The sequence below is a fragment of the Corvus hawaiiensis genome, chromosome 22 (genome assembly GCF_020740725.1).
Source record: "Corvus hawaiiensis isolate bCorHaw1 chromosome 22, bCorHaw1.pri.cur, whole genome shotgun sequence".
Classification (NCBI taxonomy): domain Eukaryota; kingdom Metazoa; phylum Chordata; class Aves; order Passeriformes; family Corvidae; genus Corvus; species Corvus hawaiiensis.
The window spans coordinates 4832657-4854522 of record NC_063234.1 but is presented as its reverse complement, the minus strand read 5'-3'; the positions used below and the strand labels follow the sequence as shown (position 1 = coordinate 4854522).

The 21866-nt window shown below is 39.2% G+C and overlaps 1 protein-coding gene across 1 annotated transcript in view; it reads left to right on the top strand.

Annotated features, from left to right (window-relative positions):
- Positions 1-389: 389 nt before the first annotated feature.
- PRDM2 (PR/SET domain 2) overlaps positions 390-21866 on the top strand; it is a 65474-nt gene continuing 43997 nt past the window's right edge. Inside the window, exons 1-5 of the mRNA XM_048326122.1 lie at positions 390-455; positions 7482-7555; positions 14022-14139; positions 14403-14506; positions 17652-17804. Coding sequence (XP_048182079.1) covers positions 7547-7555; positions 14022-14139; positions 14403-14506; positions 17652-17804 — 384 coding nt within the window. The 5' untranslated portion in view covers positions 390-455; positions 7482-7546. The remainder of the gene's footprint in view (positions 456-7481; positions 7556-14021; positions 14140-14402; positions 14507-17651; positions 17805-21866) is intronic.

Genomic DNA, 21866 nt, shown 5'->3' with positions numbered 1-21866 from the left:
GATGAAGGGGCTGTTGCAGATGTTGGCGGTGAAGCCATTGTAGGGGATGAAGGCAAAAGGGGCTGTTGGGGATGAAGGTGATGAAGGGCTGCAAGGCAATGAAAGGGAGGAAGAGGCTGTTGGGGATGAAGGCAAAGAAGGGCTGGAAGGGGCCGTTGGGGATGAGGGGAATGAGGGTGATGAAGATGATGCGGGGCAGGCAAGGGCTGTTGGGGATGAGGACGATGAGGGCGATGAAGGGCAGGAAGGGGCTGTTGGGGATAGGGGCGATGAGCGGGATGAGGGTGATGAAAGCGATGAGCAGGACGAAGGCGATGAAACGCAGGAAGGGGCTCCGGGGGTCCCGCGGCGGGCCCTGCCCGCGGCCTCCCCCCAACGTCACTTCCGAGGCTGGAGACAAGATGGCGCCCGGACGGTGCCGGCGCTGAGGCCGCTACGCCGCCAGCGGGGCCCGGGTGAGCGGGGGGCGGCGGGACCCGCCGGGCGCAGCCGGGACGGGCCGAGCGGGCGCCGGGCAGAGCCGGCGGCGCAGGGAGGGGGCCCGCGGAGGCTGCTGCGGGTGTGGTACCGCCCCGGGGTCCGCGGGAAGGCGGCGGCTGGGGGCGTGAGGGTAGCGGCGGCAGGTGCGGGACCTGTGCCCGGCGGGACGCGGGAGCGCCTCGGGGAGGGGAAGCGAGGGCGGAGGATGGCGAGAGAGGCCGGTTGGAAGATGATGCTCCATCCCCTGGGCGGCTTTTTCAATTTTTTTATCTTGAAAACGCTGCCTCGGAAGTGTCGGCTGGCTCCGGCCGCTGCCAGCCCGATGCTGAGAGAACTCTGCTCTTTCAAACTGTCTTCAGAAGTTCTGGCACTTCGCAGGCCCCAAGGCTCGCCTTCTGCCAAGCTGGGTGAGCAGGGCTCGAAGAAATTAATTCCAGAATTGGTTCCCTCACTGCAAATGTCCGTCTATGAATTATTCTCCTAAGTCGGAGAATAATTTATGGTGGTGCAGTAGTACCGTGGGGGGAAAAACATTTGGGGTGAGATGAAAAAAATTCATGTAAGACATTTAGAACAGCTCAAGAGATGTATCTTAAGTGCATTTTTTTATTTGAAGCCGGAGCAGCCTGTGGAGCATTGCTGATAACCATCTCATGGGCAGGTAGCTGAAGTATTCAGTGAAGTTTCCAGTGGTTTCAAATTCATATGAAGCTGTAGAATTTCCATTCCGAAGCAGTAAAGAAAACTTTAAGTTGTTTTCAGCTGTTGAGGAGGGAAGATAAGGTGGTGTAGCTGCACCTGTTAAATGATCATTCAGTGGCAAGAGAACTACTCTTCTTATTTCACATTTCAGTGAGCAGCAGTGGACAGCTCTAGAGAACAGCAGGGCTGCTTGTGCTTCTGATGCTGCCCCAGTTTGCTGTTCCTAGTCTGTGCTCTGGACTTTGAGCATGTTATTTGAATGCAAAGTCTTTTCCAGCTTATTCAAATATACTAAATAGATTAGGGGAACTGGAGAGGTACAGCAGCATGGTATATAATTATTATGTTCCTCACCAGGAACTGTAGCGATAGGACAAGAAGTAATGGTTTCAGACTGAAAGAGGGGAAGTTTAGGTTAGATACATGGAAGAAATTCTTCCCCATGAGGGTGGGGAGGCCCTGGCACAGGGTGCCCAGAGAAGCTGTGACTGCCCTGGCAGTGTCCAAGGTGGGTTGGATGGGGCTTGGAGCAACCTGGGATAGTGGAAGGTATCCCTGCCCGTGGCAGGGGGTGGGGCTGGATGAGCTTTAAGGTCTCTTCCAGCCCAAGGCATTCCATGATTCTATATTGTTGTCTTATGACACTTACCACATTTCAGTAAAAATGATGAGCATATTAAGAATTCAGGGCTGCTTTCCTTGGTGTAGAGAGAGATTTCCAACTGTGGAAAAGCATGGTGGTGAATCAGTGAGAGCATTGGCACTCTTCAGATGGAGATCTGCATCACTGATAGATGAGGGAGTGACTTTTAAGAAACAAAAGCACTTTTGGACTTGCAGAGACAGCAGTGAGAACCATGTGGAGGTACCTGTTGGTTTTCAAAGATATGGGTCCCAGGATTTTCTGGGACAGCAGTGCCTCCACAGTCCATGGCATAGACCATAAAAATGTGGCACTTACAGTGAAACCCTAGTTATGTTAACTGAAGGGCAAATCATTACTTTGAATACAGTATCTTTGCTAGAAATGCCATGATAAGTACGGTGTTTGGAGATTCCTGAGTTGTTGCTTGTTTTATGGGAATCCAAAGAACAGCTTTCTACCAGCGCAGCATGGAAGGTGGGGAAGAATGTTCCAGTACTTCTGTGCATTTGTATAACACATCCATTTTTCACTATTGAAAATTTTCTTGAGAATGGACGGGAAGTAAAGGAGAACATCTTTTTCTGTAAAAACTGAAATGGCTCTGGAAGTCCATCCTGTAATGCAGTGATATCCCCATTTCACTTTTACACATAAAAGCCTTGATCCTTAGGGGTAAATAAGTAATATAAAGTGGGTTAAAGGGAGATGCTGCTTACTGCATGTCTCTCTGTTGAAAACAGAAGTTCGGAGTGGTTTAGACAAGGCAAATCTGTTTAAAGTTCTGCAATATCTTTGCTGTTGAACTTGTTAACATGGAAAGGGCAGATATGATCCTGATACTTAACCCCCCAAATGACATAATTTCTTTTACCAATGTATTTCTTCTCCACTGAGAATAAGCTGAAAAATATTTCTTCTCTGCCTCTGTATAAAACATGCTGTAGTCAAAAGTGGGAGGATGAGTCCTGTGTTGTAAAAGGAAATGACTGAAATCGGCTTTTTCACATAGTAGTAAATCAGCAGAGTACTTACCTGAGAAAATTTTCGTTGGGTTTTACTGCATTTGTGAGTCAAATTAAAGTGCACTCATATCTGAAGATTGGAAAGGTGTTTCTGCATATTTGCATTTGTTAGAGACTTGTTATTTTCTGTTGACTTCTCTTGACTAGTTGATGTTTGATTAAGAAACTTGGGGTTTGTGTTGTGTTGGTAATTTCTTGGCTTATTTTCATGGTTACCTGAATAAACCTTCCTGGGGTATAACAGCTTATTTGGCTACGTGGCAGTAAGCAAAGCCTTTTTTCCTATTGGACAATAGGTAATAGATTTTAGTGTTTAGAAAATCATTGTCTGCCCTTTTTTTCTCTGTTCTTATTCAGGCAGCCTTGGGTAGCTGAAAATGTCTTTGCATTTAAGTGCCTGTCAATAGAAACAGGGTGCCCTGTCACATGCATATTTTAATCTTTAAAAACTTTATTTTTTTAAATTGGCAAGCTTTGTTTCACCTAATGCATGGAAAATTCGTGGATGAGAGTATTTCAATATTGAATTGAAAACATATAGATGTCCTGATGTTTAAAAAATGGTCATGTGCTGCAGCTAGAAACTAAAACAAAGCCAAGAGCTGTGTGATATCCCAGCCTGAACCCCGGTCATTAGGAAAACAGGCCATGGAGACTTTCAAGTTGTTCCTGGTTCTCTAATGAACATGTTTTTACTGGAGCAGTGACGTAATGCATGTCCCATTTTCAGCTTCCAAAATAGGATTGATACTCTCATGCCTGGTTTTTCTTTTCTCTGAATTGGAAGCAGCATTCTCTTTCAAAATGCTCTTTGATTCTGGGATTTAAAAAACCCCCACATACAGCAATGATAAATCTAGCTTATAAAATCAGAAGATAGTCTACTTAGTAAAATCTAGGAATGCTGACTAGTCTGTTTCAGTCTGATTGAGTTGGAAAGGGATGATCTGCAATGCTGGTTTTGAATAAAATTACTTGCTTTTGTTTGCAGACTTTATTCCTAAGAAGTTATAGGTTTTCTAGTGGAATATTTAAAATTCTGAAGCACAGATTCAGAAATAACGTCAAAATACTTTTTGCTTTAAGCATTTTGTTTTAGAGACCACAGTGTTTCCTTAAATACAAATGTCTTGTATATTCTTACCTGAATAAATATAATTTGTTGCCTAAAACTGAGCCTTTCAGAAAAATAAGTTTTTCTGAAGCTCTAAGATAAGATGATCTACTGCATCTTTTCTCTTATTTGTTTCCCAGATGCTTTAATGTCTTGAGTAAGTGTGTAGTATTTTTGTACTCATGAGATATAGAAGTAAGTAGTAGTTTAAAATCAATATGACTTGGCAATGTTTTCTTAGAATTAATTTTGAAAATTTGGGTTGCTGGTGTGCATGCTTCACTTTTGGGATAGAACCTTTATTATTCTTAGGGATTTCAGTGAATGGCTGAAGTTCACTGTGGTAGATGTTATTAACAATATTCAGGTCTTTAATAGTTTATATTGCTGTTGAGTTTGGAGGAAAGGTTGGGTGAAAATACTTGTTACCTGTATTTGATGGAGCTGCTGAGTGACTTTTTCAAAGTACTGATGCAGTTGTGGACTTCAAAGTTGCTAACTTTAAAACTGATTTAATGGGGCCATCATTGTGCCTTTAATAGATGACAGATTCCCCTGGTGACACATCAGAGCAGCATGGTTTTCTTCGGGGCTTTCCTGGGAAATCCTGCATACAGGACCTGACTGTGTGTACCTGGGAATTCGTTAGTGTACGGAGCCAGAGCTTGTTCCTGCTTGCAGTGACAAGAGTAAAGACCTTGTTGGTACTCAGTGATTGTGCTGGGAACTAATGTTTGGGCAGCAGTTGTAGAATTCACTTAATAATTTCTTGAGTTTGTTGAACTTTGTGTACCAAAAGTTAAACCCCAAGTTTACTGTTACAGATGCTTCTGTTCTTACAATGTTTCATTTTGGTAGAAAGAAAACTAGTGGCTGTACACAAGACTGTGTATAGTATTAATTTTATTTATTTTACAGTGCAATTAATCTTGCTTTCCACATAGTTGAGTTCACTGTTAACAAAGTAAGTGATGTGGAAGAAGGAAAAAAATGCAGAACTGCAGGTATAAAATTTTAATATGAAGTGTGTATTTTAAATTAATAGCTTTAAAAATACTTGTTGAAGCTTTTGGTTTACTACAAATTTAATTTCTCCCCTAATTCTGTTTTATGCTCAAGTGATTCCACTGGTAATTGGTAGTTGAAAGAATATAGAATAGTACAGTCTGTTAGGAATCTGCCTAAACTGTCTTGTGTGGATGTTTAACTACATCAGTATATTAAGATTTGTTGTCATCTTGTAAAAAATACCATTGAGAGGCTTGGATACAACCAGTTGTATAAAAGTTGAATAAAATATTTACAAAATTTGTAAAAATATCATTATTTTTGTTTTGAAAATTCTTTGTTAACTATTAATTCTAAGCAAAATAATTTTGTATTAGTATATGAAAAAGAAGAAAAGTGTATTTTTACTGCTCAAATGAAACAAAATAAGATTTTGTCTGCTTTTCACATTTTTTAAGTGATTTATTTAATAACTGGGCTAAGAAAGTTCAGCTTAGAGGAAATTTTCAGCTTGACAGAACTTCCCTTTAACTCTGCAGCCCGTCACTTTATTGATATTTACTTGTCTCAGATTCTACACATTTAGTGGTGGATAGTGATGGTGTTCAATGTTTGCTTCTGTAAGACAGTCCTTTAAATCCTTATTGTCTGTGTATATCTGGAGCTTTGGGCTAAGTGTGCAGTGTTGGAGATGAGGTGTCTGCTTCAGAGGACTGTCATTCACCACTGTTACATGGGCAATTCCTGCACTTGGGTTCCTAGATTTCTTTCCAGATTTGTGATCAAAAGTGATTATGTAAACAGCTAAGCCTGTGGTATTGAGGGAATTATGATCTTCTGTGAGAGGGAGGAGAAAAGGTAGAAATAGGCAGGTGGAGATAATAACAACATAAACTTGTGCCATGGCCTGGTGCTCCTCAGGCTGTGCTCCTGTGTCCATTAAAGGTTCTTGCTTTTCTTGACTTTATGTGAGTAATTGTATGAAAATATTCTAACAGTATAGAAAAATGAGACATTTGATACTAAAAATAAGTTGAGTTTCATACTAGGAAATTATTTGACGCCTCTCTTGCTGCACAAAATATTTCATTTATAAAACGATGTTGTGTGGGTTTTGTCCCAATGAACAATGAATAAGAGTGCTGGGTTTTTCCCCTGATGTTCAGGCCTCAGCTCAAGTACAGAAGTTTATACTGACTCCAACACTGAAATAAGTTAGGAAGTTAGTAATAATGCATTCCAGAAGGAAGGCTTTTCTTTGGATGTGTACAAGCTGTTCAGATGGAGCTCCTTATCCCGTAACTGGTCTCTGCTGGCAAACTTTAAATCCCACAGAATCAGTTGCAAAACTGGAACTGAAATACAGATGTTGCAGCTCTTTGTTTAAATGCTCACGTAGTATGGAAACACCGGGACAAAAGGAGTTAATCCTGGAAGAGCTGTATACAACAGAAATATCATTTCCAAGGACATTTTTCCTTTTCTTATGGATTTCTTAAGCAATGTAATATTTGAATGATGCTTGGCAGTGTTGTCACTTTTGCACAGCATTAAGAATTCTTTCAGTGCAAAGATGTGAGGGATTATGTGACATTTATTTGGAGTAGATTTTTACTTGAACTTATTTTAAATTAAATGTTAGTACTTATGCAGATTACTTAGTAAAAAAGTTCAGTTGATCATTGTTATAGCAGGACAACTAAAGACAGGGAAGAAATAGCAGTACTTGAATAAAGTGCTTTAAGTGAAGAGGGACCAGTTAACTTCCAAAAATGGGGACGTTAATTTATTGAAAATTCTGTATGACCATGGGACTAAAAGTGCTTTTGGCCTAATTTGCAAAAAAGGCTGTTTTGTATGTGTTGACAAAGAAAGGAAGTGAGTTGATGTCCTTGACCCTTAGATATGGCATCGTTCTGATTAGTTTTGCCTCAAGTTGTGAGTTTCCAAATTTGATGCCTACTCAAACTACGAATTTTTGTCAGATACCTTTTGAAATCTCAGGCTTCTATTAAAAAGGAATGTAAAATGCATTAGTGTAATAAAATACCTCAATACAGCTCAATTTTAAGGAATATTTTCCTGTTTCTAATATGGAAGAGTAGAGACTCAATACGTACGTTTTTTAAATTTGAAAACCACATAGGGCCTTCCATAATGCTTTGATATAAAATTCTAAAGAGATCTGACTTCTAAAGTTCTTAAAAGTACTCAATCTTGAGCAAACTAACTTACTATAAAAAACAAATGGAACAATCTTACCTGAGCACATCTGTTACATCATCGTTTAAAGTGGGAAAAAGATTAATGCTAGATACCCATCTTGAGATTATTCAGACACATTTGAGCTGTAATAAAAAAGCTGTAGCTCGGAGCAGATTTTTTCTGAAGCAAAACGCTCCTTTTCTACAGATGATTTAGAAAGAGAAACTACAGCTCTGTGTGTACTTTCAGTTCAATGTAAATTTGTACACGGGTACATATTACAATTGTCTGTTTTTCTTTTTAGGGTTCATGTAATCAAAGGAGTTTCTTTGTTGTGTGTATCTTTTCAGAACACAGCAGGAATTCAAAATGAATCAGGTGAGTAGAAATGTAAGACTTTATCAAAATACTTAGAACAGTTAATTATTAATAAGAAAAGTAAATCATCCACTAAAAAAATGTTCTTTAAAATCTTCAGTTGCATTAGATTTCATAATCATCCATTCTACAGCGTGTATGCTTGTGAGATGTCTGTTATTTCGTGGATTCGAGGTTTTTGTGAATTCCCTTTAGCAGTGTATAAGTTATTACTCCTGGCACCTCTTCTAAGAACGCCTCTCCAGAAAATTCTATTTCCTCCTGAAGCTGTACGTAATAATTCAGTTCCTTATAAAAGTGGTTTGAAAATTGAAGGCTTCCATTTTTAAAAATCTTTTTATAATCACTTTCCTTTTTCAAATGTGCAGTAAACAGTCTGCCACAAATTTATAGATTGGGAAATCTCACACTTTTCTGGAATCTCCTGGAACCAAGTGGAGAGACTGGGAAAGCATGTTTCCTTTGTGGAGCAGCACTTTGCTGTATGGAGTCACGAGTATCCTGACTGGAGGGTGTTGTTCTAATCGGCATTTTATTCTGCGTTTGTTTATCCAAGTAGTCCATCAGTTTGTCTGTCACACAGCTGTATTACTTAGAGATATAGAAAAAGTATGTGTTGCCTCAATTTTTTCTCACAAGTCCTTCTCTTTCTGGCTGGTTTTACCAAGCCCCTTTGGCATGGGCATGTGATCATAGGATATCACACTGCAGGAAAGCCGTTTTTACTTTGCTGAAAAAGTCAGCCATGAACAGAAGCTTTGTGAGTCAGAAACAACCACAATACAGAGTTTTATAAATGCTTTGTATACTTCAGTGCCTGTAGCCAGCATGTGCTTTTATTATCCTTATTTGATCAGCAGCAGGCCTGAATACAGTTAGCATTTGCTGAAGTGTGTTTTCTGTGAAGTCATAGAAGTATATGCATAAGTAATTACAGCACAGATTGGGTTGGTGGGATGTTTCCTCTTGCTTTTTTTCTCTGATTTAAAGTAAAAACTCTTCAATATGTTTGTACATATTAAAAAGGTAAAAAGCAAAATATAATCTCTATCAGAGTGTTGAAATACTTATTGTAAAAATACATACTTGTTTTATATCTATAGACAAATATAATTTATATATATAAAATAGAAATGACATTTGCATTAGCACACTTTTAAGCATTAATAGTCTATTTTGGGGAGCAGGGTTAACTGTTACTTCAAAATTTTTGTTGAGACTTGAAATTTTTTCACCTGTATGATTTGTTTTGATGCACTCAGTGGCATGAAGCCAGCAGCCTATGGCTCTCTCTGCTTGAGGAATAATCCTGCTTTATTAGTCATTCCAATAAGCTTTGGATTCTACTAAAACTCTGAAAATTGTAGATCCTAATCTGTAATTGTTATCGACTGTTTCGTTCCCATTTATGTGTCCATGTCCCGTCATGGCCTGTCTGTTGTTGTGTTCCTCCATGCTGATTTGTTTCTAGAATTAAATCAGATTTCTGTGCTGGATATATGACTGCTCTATCATCTCATTTATGCTGTGCTGTGGTGTGTGTCATCTTACAATTAAAGGGTGAGATGACCCTTCCTCTGGGAGTTCTTACAACAGGTTAGGGTCCTCCTTGGTGTTTCTGGCTTTCACCTTTGGTTTCCAAAGCACATGGAGCCCATATGGCTTTTAGTTGTTTGCCTGCCATTCGTATTAAGTTTGTATTTAGCATCAACCCTGTGGTGTTTTTTCTTGCAGTGCCCTTGTCATTTCATTCACTGTTGACAAGTTGTAGTGCCAGGTCTGTATAAGAAATGTTTTTGCCTGATGCCAAACATCTTTCAAGTGGTTTGTTCTCATATTTCTTTGATTCTGCTTGTCTCTGCTTTTGGTGTGACTTTGGTGACCCTGAAACTAACTGCTCTGGTGTTGATTCTCTTTATGTGAAAAGACTGTTAGTTTTGTGGTTTATCCCACAGAACTCTTGAAGTAGTAAAGGAAAACATTTTCATAAATACTTTGATATGACCTTCTTGTTGTAAGGAGAAGGAGGATTAAGAAAAACCCCATCTGTTGTTGGAATTTATGGTTTTGGGTTTCTTGGAAGATTGCTGTCTCAGGATAGGCAGTATGTGTCCTCTTTTAAAAGGAGATCTTCCTCTAATATGTAAATTAATTTGTCAGAATAGCTGAATAATTTATTTTAAAAACACCAAGCAAACATGGGGTTTGATTGGTAGCATTTACTACATTTCAGACTGCACTAAGACAGAGTAGAAGGAATTTGGTTGCTACCTGGAAAACAGCATGAGCAGTTACTTAAAACGTGCTGAGGAGTACGGGAACAAATGACACTTGCTCTTGTACTGAAACTTCCTCCCCCCATTCCTTCTGAATTTTTCAATGATTATTTCAAATATTTCCAATACCTCTTTAATTTTCAAGCACACAAATGGTGTGAAATTGTGGCACCAAGAGGGGTAGCCAGGTAAGGTGCCTGGACAAGGAGAGACCTTTCTGCTTTCCTGTGCTAGCTGGCACAACTACTCTTCCTCAACTACCTCTTTTAACTTCTCTGCCATCTCTTCCTTCCCTCTTCAGTGGCATGCTTTCCTTTATCTTCTCGGTTTTCCTAATGCTGTTTCCACCCTAATATGATACTGACTGGCTATCTGTCATTCATTGCACTGTTCAGGATGGTTTCTTTCCTTTTCGCTCCAATTTCTGACCACCTCTAAATACTTGTTGCAGGTGCCTTTTCTACTCTGCTTGTTTGTAACATTATGGACTATTCTGTGGTTGGTTCATAAGTGCAATTAGTTCATAAGTGGCGTAAAAAGTTGCTTAATGTGTTAAAAGGTACCGTCAGAGTGTCTGAACTCTGGATTTGATGCAAACAGGATAAGTTTCAGTTAAGGCACCACTTCAGCCCTCATAGGATCCTTTGGCATTGTTCTAAAGACACTTCATACCGGCTGATTTAAATGCTAGAATGTAATTTTCTGATTAACTTCAGAGTAAGAAGCTTAAAAGTGAAACAGGCTTTAGGTGTTTTTGTATTCAAACTTGCAGCCTTGGAGGGAGTGAAAAGTACTGTGTTAAGGCTTCAGATAAATGCAAAAGTTGGCTGTAGGACATGCACAAGTGCTCTACCCTTATCAAGAGGTGAATTTTATAAACAGGAAAATAAATCTAAATGTGATTGTTAAGTCTTGGTAGAAAAGTGATTGAAATACAGTATTTCTTTTTGGTAGACAGACATTGCTTGGGGACAAGTTGTGATCTGGAAAAAATTTCAAGTAGCTACATCTAAATTGCAAATAAAAAGAAATTGCACTGATTTGACTGAACTAAATTGTTTATTTTCCTGTTTTGAATTTGATTACTTATTACCATTCATTTGAGGTGTGAAATGTATTGTTGTGTAAAGGCCATATCCAGTTTTCTAGTACTTATGAAATCCATTAATATGACAAGTGTTGGATGGGTCTTAAGTGTTCTCTGAATGTCCTGCTAATCTCTGATTTATGCAGGTAGGTGCACAGTAAAGTTGTGGTTGTATACTACTCCATACAAATACACTTCTTAAATGGTAGAACAGTTTGGGGATATTTATGGTTAAAAGGAGGTGTCACTATTAAGAAATATACCAGGAAAATCAAAGATATATCACAGTGCTGTACACTTCTGTCTGAATCAGTTGAGTCTCACTTTTCAGCTTTGATAGGTTAAAAATTATTTGCAGGCTTAAGATTTTTAACTGTTCATCAGCAGTTGAGGTTTTTAACTGCTCATCAAAACCCCAAACCAAAACCAACACTCTCCAAGGAAACTAAACCCCCAAATGAAACCTAGCCAAAAAAACCATCCTGCTTTTAGCTTCAAACTGGAAGTGCACCATTCTGAGAGCTGTCAGCCACCCTCTTCTATGTCTGTATATAATTTGTTAGAAACCACTGGGAAAAATAGGCTCGGTTCTCCCCTGATGAAATCCTAGGGTAACGTACTGGAAAGATGTTTAGGTTTCTTTGATATGCTGAGAAGAGCACGTTTCTTTTTCAGCTGAGACGTGGCTTCATGCATATCAGTTCAAGGCAAACAGATGTCTGAAAATCAGGCTGCTTTCACCAGTATTTTTCCTTTTGGGTTGTTGAAAGAGCAAAATAAAGCTTTGCTCTGCTTTGAATAGACTTCAGCTATTCTAACTAATGAATAAGTATTTCTCCTTGGTGTCTTCACTCTTGGACGGGAAGGGATTTCTGGCATTCTCTCCCTTCCATAGTTTCCAATTTGGGGGTCTTTCTCCCCTACAAATAGCTCTCCGGGAGCTCTCTGTGCAGCTGTTAAGGCTTATGAAGGCAGCACTAGAATAACCTTGCTCTAACTCCCGTTCTGTCATTTTCCTCATTGTTGCAGTTAAAACTGGCAGATTTGTTCTTGTAACTCTACTCAGCAAATTGGGTTTTCGAACGTAGTGAATCATTGCCATAGCAGCACCCTGACGAAGACTGGGTGCTGAGGAGCAAAGGCTGAGAAGCATTATCTCTTTTGCTTTAGAGATAAAAACCATGAAATTTGATAGCATATTGAACTGCATTTTAAAATACATTTCCAGTATATTCAAAATTCAGCATATTTCAAAAGTACTCACTGGAAAATACTCTGAGTATTAGTCAGTATATGAAAACTACTATTGTATCTCTGCTTTATAGGTAGAAGCCAGAATAATTTCCAAAAAATCGGAGTTTATTTGGACAAATTTCTCGGTTTAACCTCTCCTAGAAATGGTTTCAGAGCTCAACTGTAACATCCTTAATATTAGAGTTGTTCCTGCCATTACCACCAGTGTTTGTTCCTGACCAGAATGATTAGAGCTCCATGTTAGAGGGCAGGGAGTTTTTTTAGGATATGTGGTTCAATAAAGGCTTAGTTCTCACCAAGCACAGTTCTTTCAGAATGTAGACACATTTTATAGGAAACTTTGCATTCTTGTAACTTTGAAATTTTGGTAATTTCTATCAGAAATAGTGTTTTGTTAATTGTAAGTAGGTAATAGGGAGCAGGTTGTTTTATGACAAGTGTGAGTAGTAACAGTATGAACAGTACTATAAAAATAAGATTGAACCTTGGAGGCTCCTTAAAATGGAACTAATCACTTACTGGGCAGTAAATAATTTATTAGTTTTATATTGCCTATCAAACTTTAATATAAAAATATCTTAAAACTTCTTATATTAATTATAAGCTGCTGGCTAAAGTTCTGAGCTGTTGCTTGATGTAGGAAATGTGACTAACATTTATGATACTGAAATAACTATTTAAATCCCTTTGTTCTCTTTAAAAGCTGCTTTTAGCTTATACTCTTTGTTGCAGAGCAGTAAACTTGACATGCACATACTTTAATCACCAAGAACTGTAGGGACAAGACAAGGGGGAATGGCTTCACGCCGACAGAGAGTAGGTTTAGACTGGCTATCAGGAGGGAATCCTTGACTGTGTGGGTGGGGAGGCCCTGGCACAGGGTGCCCAGAGAAGCTGTGGTTGCCCCATCCCTGGCAGTGTCCAAGGTCAGGTTAGACGGGGCTTGGAGCACCCTGGGGTAGCGGAAGGTGTCCCTGCCCATGGCAAGGGGTGGCACTGGATGAGCTTTAAAGATGCCTTTGGGGGGCGTCACCCCTCCAGGGAGGAATCCCCACACACACTGCAAGAAGGGGTGTGTCAGAAGACCCTGTTCAGAAGCGGGCCTGGGCTTTTCTAGGATGAAGTGCTGGACTGTCAGTCAGGTGTCCCCAGGCAGCTGTGCCAGCTCAGCGGCTTTAGGCAGGTTATCAGTAGTATCACTTGTTTGTTCCTTTCTCGGGTACTTTATCAGCTCTGCGACATCTTCTCCTAACCCTCAGGATGTTTAATTTTGGGATTGATGAGTCTGCCTGGTTTTAGCATTATTAAACACCAAAAGCAGCATGACTCCACCCCCCTCCATTCACCACTGATAGCTTTGCAAATAGGGCATTGTCTTACCCCACTCCAGGCAGAGCATCCTGCTACACTGTGGTAGAATAGATGGTGTATCCCAAGTGCAAGTGCTAGTGTCTGCGTTGGAGTAGTTAATTTACTGCAACACTCTCACTTTGAACAGCAGAGCAAATAACTTTCCGGGTTTTTCAATTGTCTGCACTTGTTGGAACTTTGGGTCTGGTTTTCTCCTGAAGGTACCTTTTAGTCTTTCTCACAAGGGGTACTTGGTCACTTAAGGCAAGATGAGAAACTATTTTAGTTCGATTTTGGGGGACTGATTAGGCTGACTATGCCTGTAAGTCATCCTTTGAAAAAGGGAAATAAATGATTGCTAATGAATATATGTGGAATTATCTTCAGTTTGGAAATTTTACTTTGATGCAAGTCAGAAGGTTTTGAAGCTCGTGTGGGTTGATCACCTGCTGTGTAGTTGTTTTTGCCTGTTAATGGTGGTTGGCTTTTTGACTTGTAGAACACAGCTGACTCTCCTGTTGCTGTGGAGACCTTGGATGATGTTCCTGAGCACGTGCTTAGGGGCCTTCCTGAGGACGTGAGGCTCTTCCCATCTGCTGTTGACAAGACTCGGCTTGGTGAGTGCTACAGCTGTGAAAAGAGAATGAAGATTTTTACAGTAGCTCACATAAATTGGAGTTGCTGTGAAAGCATGGATCCCTCCTGTGCTGGGTAGAGATGATGTCTGGTGTATTTGTCTGAAATAATTCCTCTTGGGAAGAGTGGACAGCTCCCCAGTCCGAGAGACACATGTAACAATCTTAAGAAATACGAATTGTGAGTAGAAGATTTGCCTGAAATAACTTAGGTTAGTTTTAACTCCTGATACATGTCTCCTCAGGTGTCTGGGCAACAAAGTCAATTTTGAAAGGCAAGAAGTTTGGACCATTCGTTGGTGACAAGAAAAAAAGATCTCAAGTTAAGAGCAATGTGTACATGTGGGAGGTAAGAAACAGCCTGTAAATGGAAAAATGGGCCTGTCGCCAGGTCAATATTTTGTTTTTAGCTTTTACTTTTTCCAGATATTTTAGAAATAGACTTGATATAAGGTAGTTGCTATCTATTACTGCCATTACTAACAGTTATTTGTAGACATTTGGATGGAGCAACCATTCTGAATTACAAAGCTTTATAAACTATTGGCATTGTTTGAAATTGCTGTATTTTTTATATGCTGTGTGTGGATCACACCTGTCCTTAAGAATTTTTTGCTGATCTTTGGTTTGTTGGCTTGAATCCTGAGTGCAACTGAGTGCTGTCAACTGCTTATGAAATTAGGAGGATATGGAATCTCTTAAGGAAGCCACATCACTCCTCATTTTGCTCTTTGAAAACCAGCTTTTGGAGTTTTTTAAGAGTTCTCAAGTGTTGCAGTATTTCTTGTGCTGGGCTTGCCTTGAAGCAAGTGTTGTCTGGGCAGCTGAACTGCTCTGGAAGCTCCACTGGTAGTCAGGAGACCTTGGATATTATGTAGATTCCAAAGTGTAAATGTCATAATCTGGAGCTGAATCCCATCTACAGTGTCCTTAAGGCAGTTCATCACCACTTCCAAAGACTTCTTCAGTCTTTCTGAAGACAAACACAGCACATGGTTTTATCAAAGTGAATAGTCAAGGAGGGGAGGGATGGAGGAACTGTGGCATAGAATGTTCTGGAACATGGACTTTTAGGCTAAAGATACTGATAATGGTCATCCATCCTTCTGTCCCCTTGCCTGCAAAAATGGAACTCCCTAAAACCCTGAAAACATGCACAGAGCTTAGTGTTAACCTCTATCAGAGGAACTGATCTAGGACATTCCCATAAATGCAAATTTCCGTTTAGAAAAGCAATAAAGTTTTCAAGTATAATGTTTGTTGCATTGAACTCATGCTATTACAAACTCCGCTGCGTAAGGTATCTCCAGTTTTGATCTGGTACTGGAACATTTGGTGAGATTGAATCAGCCGAGTAAATTATTGACCTTACAATTGTGTTTCTCAGTGCTGAATGTTCATGGTGGATATTTTTTCAGTTTGTGTTGAGAAATGATAGTTGCGAGTGAGCTGTTTCAGAGTTTCCTAGTTTGCAATGCAGGTGATAATGGGAGCCCTTGTTAGATTCCAGAGTGATTGTGTGTTGCTTTAATAGTGATTTTAGAGTTAGAAAAAAAACCAGCTAAAATGAGACTGCAGCAGTTGGTCCCATATGCCAATACCTGAAACCAGTCCAGAATCTCAACTGTTGGAAAATGTGGTTTGTAGAAGGATGGTGGTGTGTAGGAGCAGTTCAGTATATGGAGACTCAACTTGGGGAACAACCTTTTCCACAAGCATTCCATTTGCTTCTTTAGTCAAGTTAATATGAATAAAAAGTAAGGCTTCTAAAACTGGCATCTCCAGTCAATTTTAAAGATTTTGAACTGTCATACCAGAGGCTTATTGTAAAAAAAATGAGTTGTGTGTGACAGTGTATGCCTGTGGTGTCTGAGGAGAGAACATATTTTCCTTTTCTACTGGAGAAAAGCCACAGTTGGGAAAATGAGAACAAGTGTCTGAAAAGGGAGGGAAATGCTGGTTCAGAATGACTGGCACAGCTGTGCTGAGTGGGTTTTATTGTGGGTACAGGAATCACTTAAAGTCACAATGTTATAGAGAGGAGTTGGAGCTATTTTCTTTCTCACAGTGCACAAGGCCTTTAAACAATATTCTGTGAATTAGACTGTAATGTTCTGTAAATTAGAAAAGCAATAAAGTATTTTGGTTTGTGGAAAACCTATAATAAAGTAACATAAAAATATAGTAAGGTTATATATATATATATGTATGAAAGTAATCAGTAATTACATTTATACATATATTCAATAACTGTTTAGCTTTCCCACAGCATTCTTTGGCTCTCCTCTTCCATTTTAACCAAAAGAATTGCTTTTGCAGTCTCATCTGGGACGTTCTTTATGCTTTCATATTGCAAGGGCTGGGTGTGCTGGTGAACATTCTTTACAAAGTCAGCTGATGAAATCCATGCTGGATTTCATAATGTCATTTAAGTAAGGGAGATATTTTCTGTTTGCTTGGAAAGAAAACTATAAGATGGTTGTGGTATATTTATTAAAACTTCACTTTTATTGATAAAATTCTATTTCATTAAATCAACAGTATTATCAGCACAAAAAAAAAAGAATTTATTAAATAGAGGATTTTCTAAGCTGTTGTGGAAGTGTACGTAAGATTGAAATTGGAGAACGGTTTGAAAAGCCTTGGAATTACCTGTACAGTATCAGAACATAAAAAGCTACAACACTGTAGATTTTTGGACTTCTAGAAAAACAGAAAAGGAAAAATACCCACTGATAGCTCTTCTTATAGGTATCTAACTTGGATTATAAGAAGAGTGGGAGATGTATAGTATCTTGAAAGAGAAGCAGAATTGCCTGTCATCAGAAAATAGTGAAGGTGTCAGTCCCCTTCTTGCTTTATTGCAAGTTGCCTGGAAATGTAAACCAGGAGTAGGTGTCAGCCTTTTCCCCAAGAACAGAAACCAAAGAATTTACACAGCATCTTGGAACATGCAGAATTTTATTGATGTGGCCAGTTTTTTAAGGTGGTCACAAGATTTCTGAAAGGTTAAAATGTTCTTTTATACCCTAAAAAGAGATTAAAGTATGCTTCCCCATATCTTTCCAAATAAAGCAAATGCTTCTAGCTTCTTTATTTTTATTTTTTCCAATTCCTCAGATGGTAAAAATAAAGCTCTGTGGCCTTCATATCTTAAAATCAGTAATTTTACTAAATGCAAAATCTAAAGTACCATTTCAGGCTTGCCAAACTGAAGAAAAAGTGTAAAATGTTTTAGGGATTTTGGCTTTTGAGCCCAGAGCCTTCAGAGATGAGATTGCAGGCCACAGGTGGGTTTTTTTCCAATTGTAGCAGTTTCTCTAAAAGATTGCAGAAGAGCAGCAACACTTTGCCCACTCCAGCCCTGGCTCTGCTGTGCCCTTTGTGTTGTCTCTGGCCTGGGGTGATACCAAGTACCTTGTGTAGCTGTGAAATGCAGTGTTTTAGTGCAGTGGTGTGAGCAGGTGTCTCTTTGTCTGCTGTCTCTCTCACAGGTGTATTACCCAAACCTGGGCTGGATGTGTGTGGATGCCACTGACCCAGAGAAGGGCAACTGGCTCCGCTACATAAACTGGGCCCGCTCAGGGAAGGAGCAGAATCTCTTTCCTCTGGAGATCAACAGGACCATATACTACAAGAGTTTAAAGGTATCACTGTCTGAACAGCTGCTACTTTGTTATCTTTTATTATTAACCTCTTTACTCTGCTTTATTAAAAAGTTTTTTTCTTTGTACTTTCATTAAACAGAGTTTGAAACATTTTATGAAATATATTTCAAACACTGCAAATGCTACACATCATCGGTATAAATTCTTATCTGCCAATACCTTTGACATTAAGATTTACTGTTAAACTACAGAATGTTTCAACAGTAAGTCTATCTTATTGGCTAATGATTTGCTGTAGCACCAAATTGGATATAAACTAGAATGAAAAACTACAGCGTATATGAAATAAATATTATGCTATTTTTGTAGATACCAATACTTTTTCTGCTGAGGACATTTTTGCAGTAATCAGTTTTTATGGTCTGTGCATCTTATGACAAAGTTTGGCTGTCAAGACACTTTTATGGGTAGCTCCATGAAACTATTTTTCATGGTTTTACAGCATTTCAGTTTTGTTCAGGGAGTGAGGGGGAGGCAGGGAAAATGATGTAGTTCCTGGAGCATTTTATCTCCCAAAACAAGAAAAAAATGGTTTAACTGTAGTGGTGGAGCATGTTAGGTTAAGAATATTGTGGCTTTAAAGTATTTCTTGAATCCCTGATCAAGACCTCCTAGCAGTGAGTGTGTGTAGCTTGACTTTTTTTTAATTTAAAATACTTTTGGGGGTTTTGGGTATATGCAGCCTTGTTTTTGCACTATTGCCGTTCCTTCCATTTCCTTTGTGAGGCCAACAATATCTGTTAGTAACTGGTATTTGCTTAAGAAAAGATTGAGTTGATCCCATGCAGTTTTGAAGTTTATGGGGCAGTACAGCAGTAGGTAAATGTTAAATTTTAGGTCACTCAAGCTAGATTGAAAAAACCTTCTAAACATTTTCTGAACTTTCTAATGGCATTCAAGGAGAGGTTCACTATTGTCAGCCAGACTACTGACTTCTCTGCAGTATTTATTCCCAGAGGGCAGACTCCCAATATGTCTCTGTAGCCAGCCTTGATTTCTCTAGACTCTTTATTTTGGATTTCCTCTGCCTTTGCCCACAGTCTCACTAGCTCATTAATGTAAGTGTGCTTTTGGAGTCGTTCTGACATTTTAAATTTCTCCTTGAATCTTTTCTGCAAAAGTTTTAGTTCTGACAAAGACAAGCATTCATGTATTAAAAATCTGTTTATTTGATGCATGATATTGCACTTTGGAAAATTACTGCTTGAAGAGGCTGAGCACTGCTGACAGAATAACAAATACTTTGTCTCAGCACTGGAATATCCTTTTGTTCCTTTGACTGTTGTCTCTTGCAACTTGATGAATTTTATCCTAGTCACACCTTACTGCTAACCAAGACAAAGGAAGGCATGTGATAAAGAACATCTTAAATGTCCTTTTGCATATAATGTTAGGGTCTCTACACTGCCATTTCAAACCTGCTGTAAATTTACCAGCCCAGGTATCAACACATGGTTCTTTCCTGATCTTTATCATAATTCATAAATTTAGGGGAGTTCCACTTGCTGAACAAATAAACAGCACAGATTTTATTTACCCCCAAAGGAGAATTCTAGTGGCTTGTGTGTATTTTTGTTCTGCTTTACCTTGAAGCATTGAAAGTATAGTCATGGGGTCTTGTTTTTCCCAAGGCTTCCTTCAGCTTTTTGTAGGTTTTTAATTTGTAAGTTAAACAGGCTGATTTCCAAGCTAAGTCATTGCTAAGATAACAAAGTCCAAGTTTGCTTGGTGTAGAACCACCTCGGAACTGTAGAGCTCTAACTTCCCTGTTCCCTGCTCTCAATGAATAGTTACAGAATAGAACTTGAGTGAGCACAAGCAAATGCTGTCCTCTTCTATCTTCCCTTCATCTTTACTGAAGGGCTGAGGGTATTTGTAAGCTGCTTTGCATCTGCTTTCCCCAGGATGCCTGTGTGAGAGCTGTGGTATTGCAGGGGAGCGGCTTAAACTCATGATGCAGTTTCAGCTCTTCCTGCCTCTGCTCATGAGAGGAGCTTGCTGTGTAGTGTTGTTCTGCACACAGGACGGAACTTGAATTCTAGAAAAAGTAAAATACAGTGAAAACTCAGTTTCAAAAAGTCTTCTAAAGAAGCTTGGCTATGAAACTGTCCCTGATTAAAATGAAATTAATTTGATTATGGATGAGTGTTTTGCCAAACAGGTTTATAATAACTCAAGATCCTCCCTGTTACATAGGAGAAAGCAACATAATATTGGGTTATAGAGTGTGAAAGAATCACACAAGTAAATGTTCACTTTGCTTATGTTTGGTCAGATGAGGCCACACCCAGGTGCAGAAGCACAATATCACAGTACAATGCAGCGTCTGTAGTGAAAAATAGGTATTCTGGTAAGGTTGGGCGGGCAAATGTCCATCTCAGTCTGTACAAGACACATTGCAGTGCTTGAAAGTGCACAATAATTGACTTTTAGGCAATCTGTGCTAGAGCCTCTTAGGTCACTTAGGTTAAGTTAATAACTTGTTAGGATATTACTCTGAAAATAACAAATTTTGAACTTACCGAAAGCCTTTTGAATGGAAAATACTCAGATTAAGGACTGTTAAATGTTGCAGTTAAAACAAAAAGCACAAAAAAGTGTGTGGGAATTATTAACCTCATGAACCTTCTCAAAATTCATACCTCTTTTAGCCAGGCTGTTCCAGCCTGACACTGCTACACCAAGGATCTGTAGGGAATAGTTTGGAGGAGGTTGGGTTTTGGAGTTGTTACTAGAGGGTATCACGAGGAAGAGTGGTGGTACAAGTGGCACTTGCTCAGTGTAGTCCTTCTCTTGTATTGCTACTGAGGGAGCAGCTTTAATTGTCTGGTTTTGAAGCTGCTGCTGCATCTCATTTTAGAAGTACAAGGTTAGAGGGCTTAATTTAGGTTCTAGAGCAGTCACAATAAAACTAAATTCATCAAGTTGAACGTTAGCTCCAGCCATGCAGCCAACAAATTATGTGCTTGTTACCACCCTGTGTTTGCATTGCCTGAAATCTCAGCCAGATCTTTGCTCTGGCTTTGTATATTTTTTAGATGATAAGAGTTTTTTTGCATCAGACAGCTCTGCTGCATTCCTTGCTGCTCACCAGCTACAAGGCCATGCAAATAACTTTGCCACTATTTATCCTATCAGGCCTCTGGAACTCAAGGAAGCCAAACCATAGGCTTTGCTTGTAAGTTAAACTTTTCCCTTAGTTGTTAGGATCTTGCATCTCTTGTTGTTCCAGTGTCTGGGGCTATGATGATAATTATCACCTTTATCATGTGCTGTGAGACCTACTAAAAAATGGGCTGTGGAAGAAAGAAATCCTACTTTGGTTCTTGAGACAAAATTCCCCTTTGGCTTCAGACTGGAAATAATAGTCTGAGGACACCCTTTGCTCTGATGTAATGACTAAAAATAGGACCTGGTCTCCACCAGCCCCATGTTCATTAAGCCCTGAAGGAGGGAGACTGTAGTTAAGGCATTTAAATTTTTCTTGGTTTTGGGTAAAATGCTTCAGGAAATGAAGAAACAATGAGGAAGATTTAAAAAGTGAGTAAAAATACATCTTTAGTCTGCCAACTTGGGGACTTACTAGTTTGAGTCTGATGATACTTTAAGGAGCATGTGAAATGAAGTGATCGATAGAGTTTCTTTTATTGCCAGTGCTGGGAATATGAATAGCATTTGCAGTGATGCCCATTTGACTAGTTTAGTTGGGGGGGGTGGGGGTGGTGTTTGTTTGTTTTTGGTTTTTTATTTGATTAAAAAGAGTAGAAATGATCAATTTGGAATGGCAAGCAAACCTTGATTTTTGTAATCAAGTGGATGTGTTGAACATGTTGTAATTATCTGTATTCCCGTTAACACACTCCCGCAGTCTTTTCCTGGATATTTAGATTTTATTCCAGATCTCTGCTTTAGTGGCTGCCTGAACAGTTACTTATTATTATATTATAATTAGTTAATGTTATTTAATGCCTTGTATAAAGGTAGGTGTGTTTGTTCCAACCTGATTGCTCTCTGAAAAGAACTAACTGTGAATATCCATAG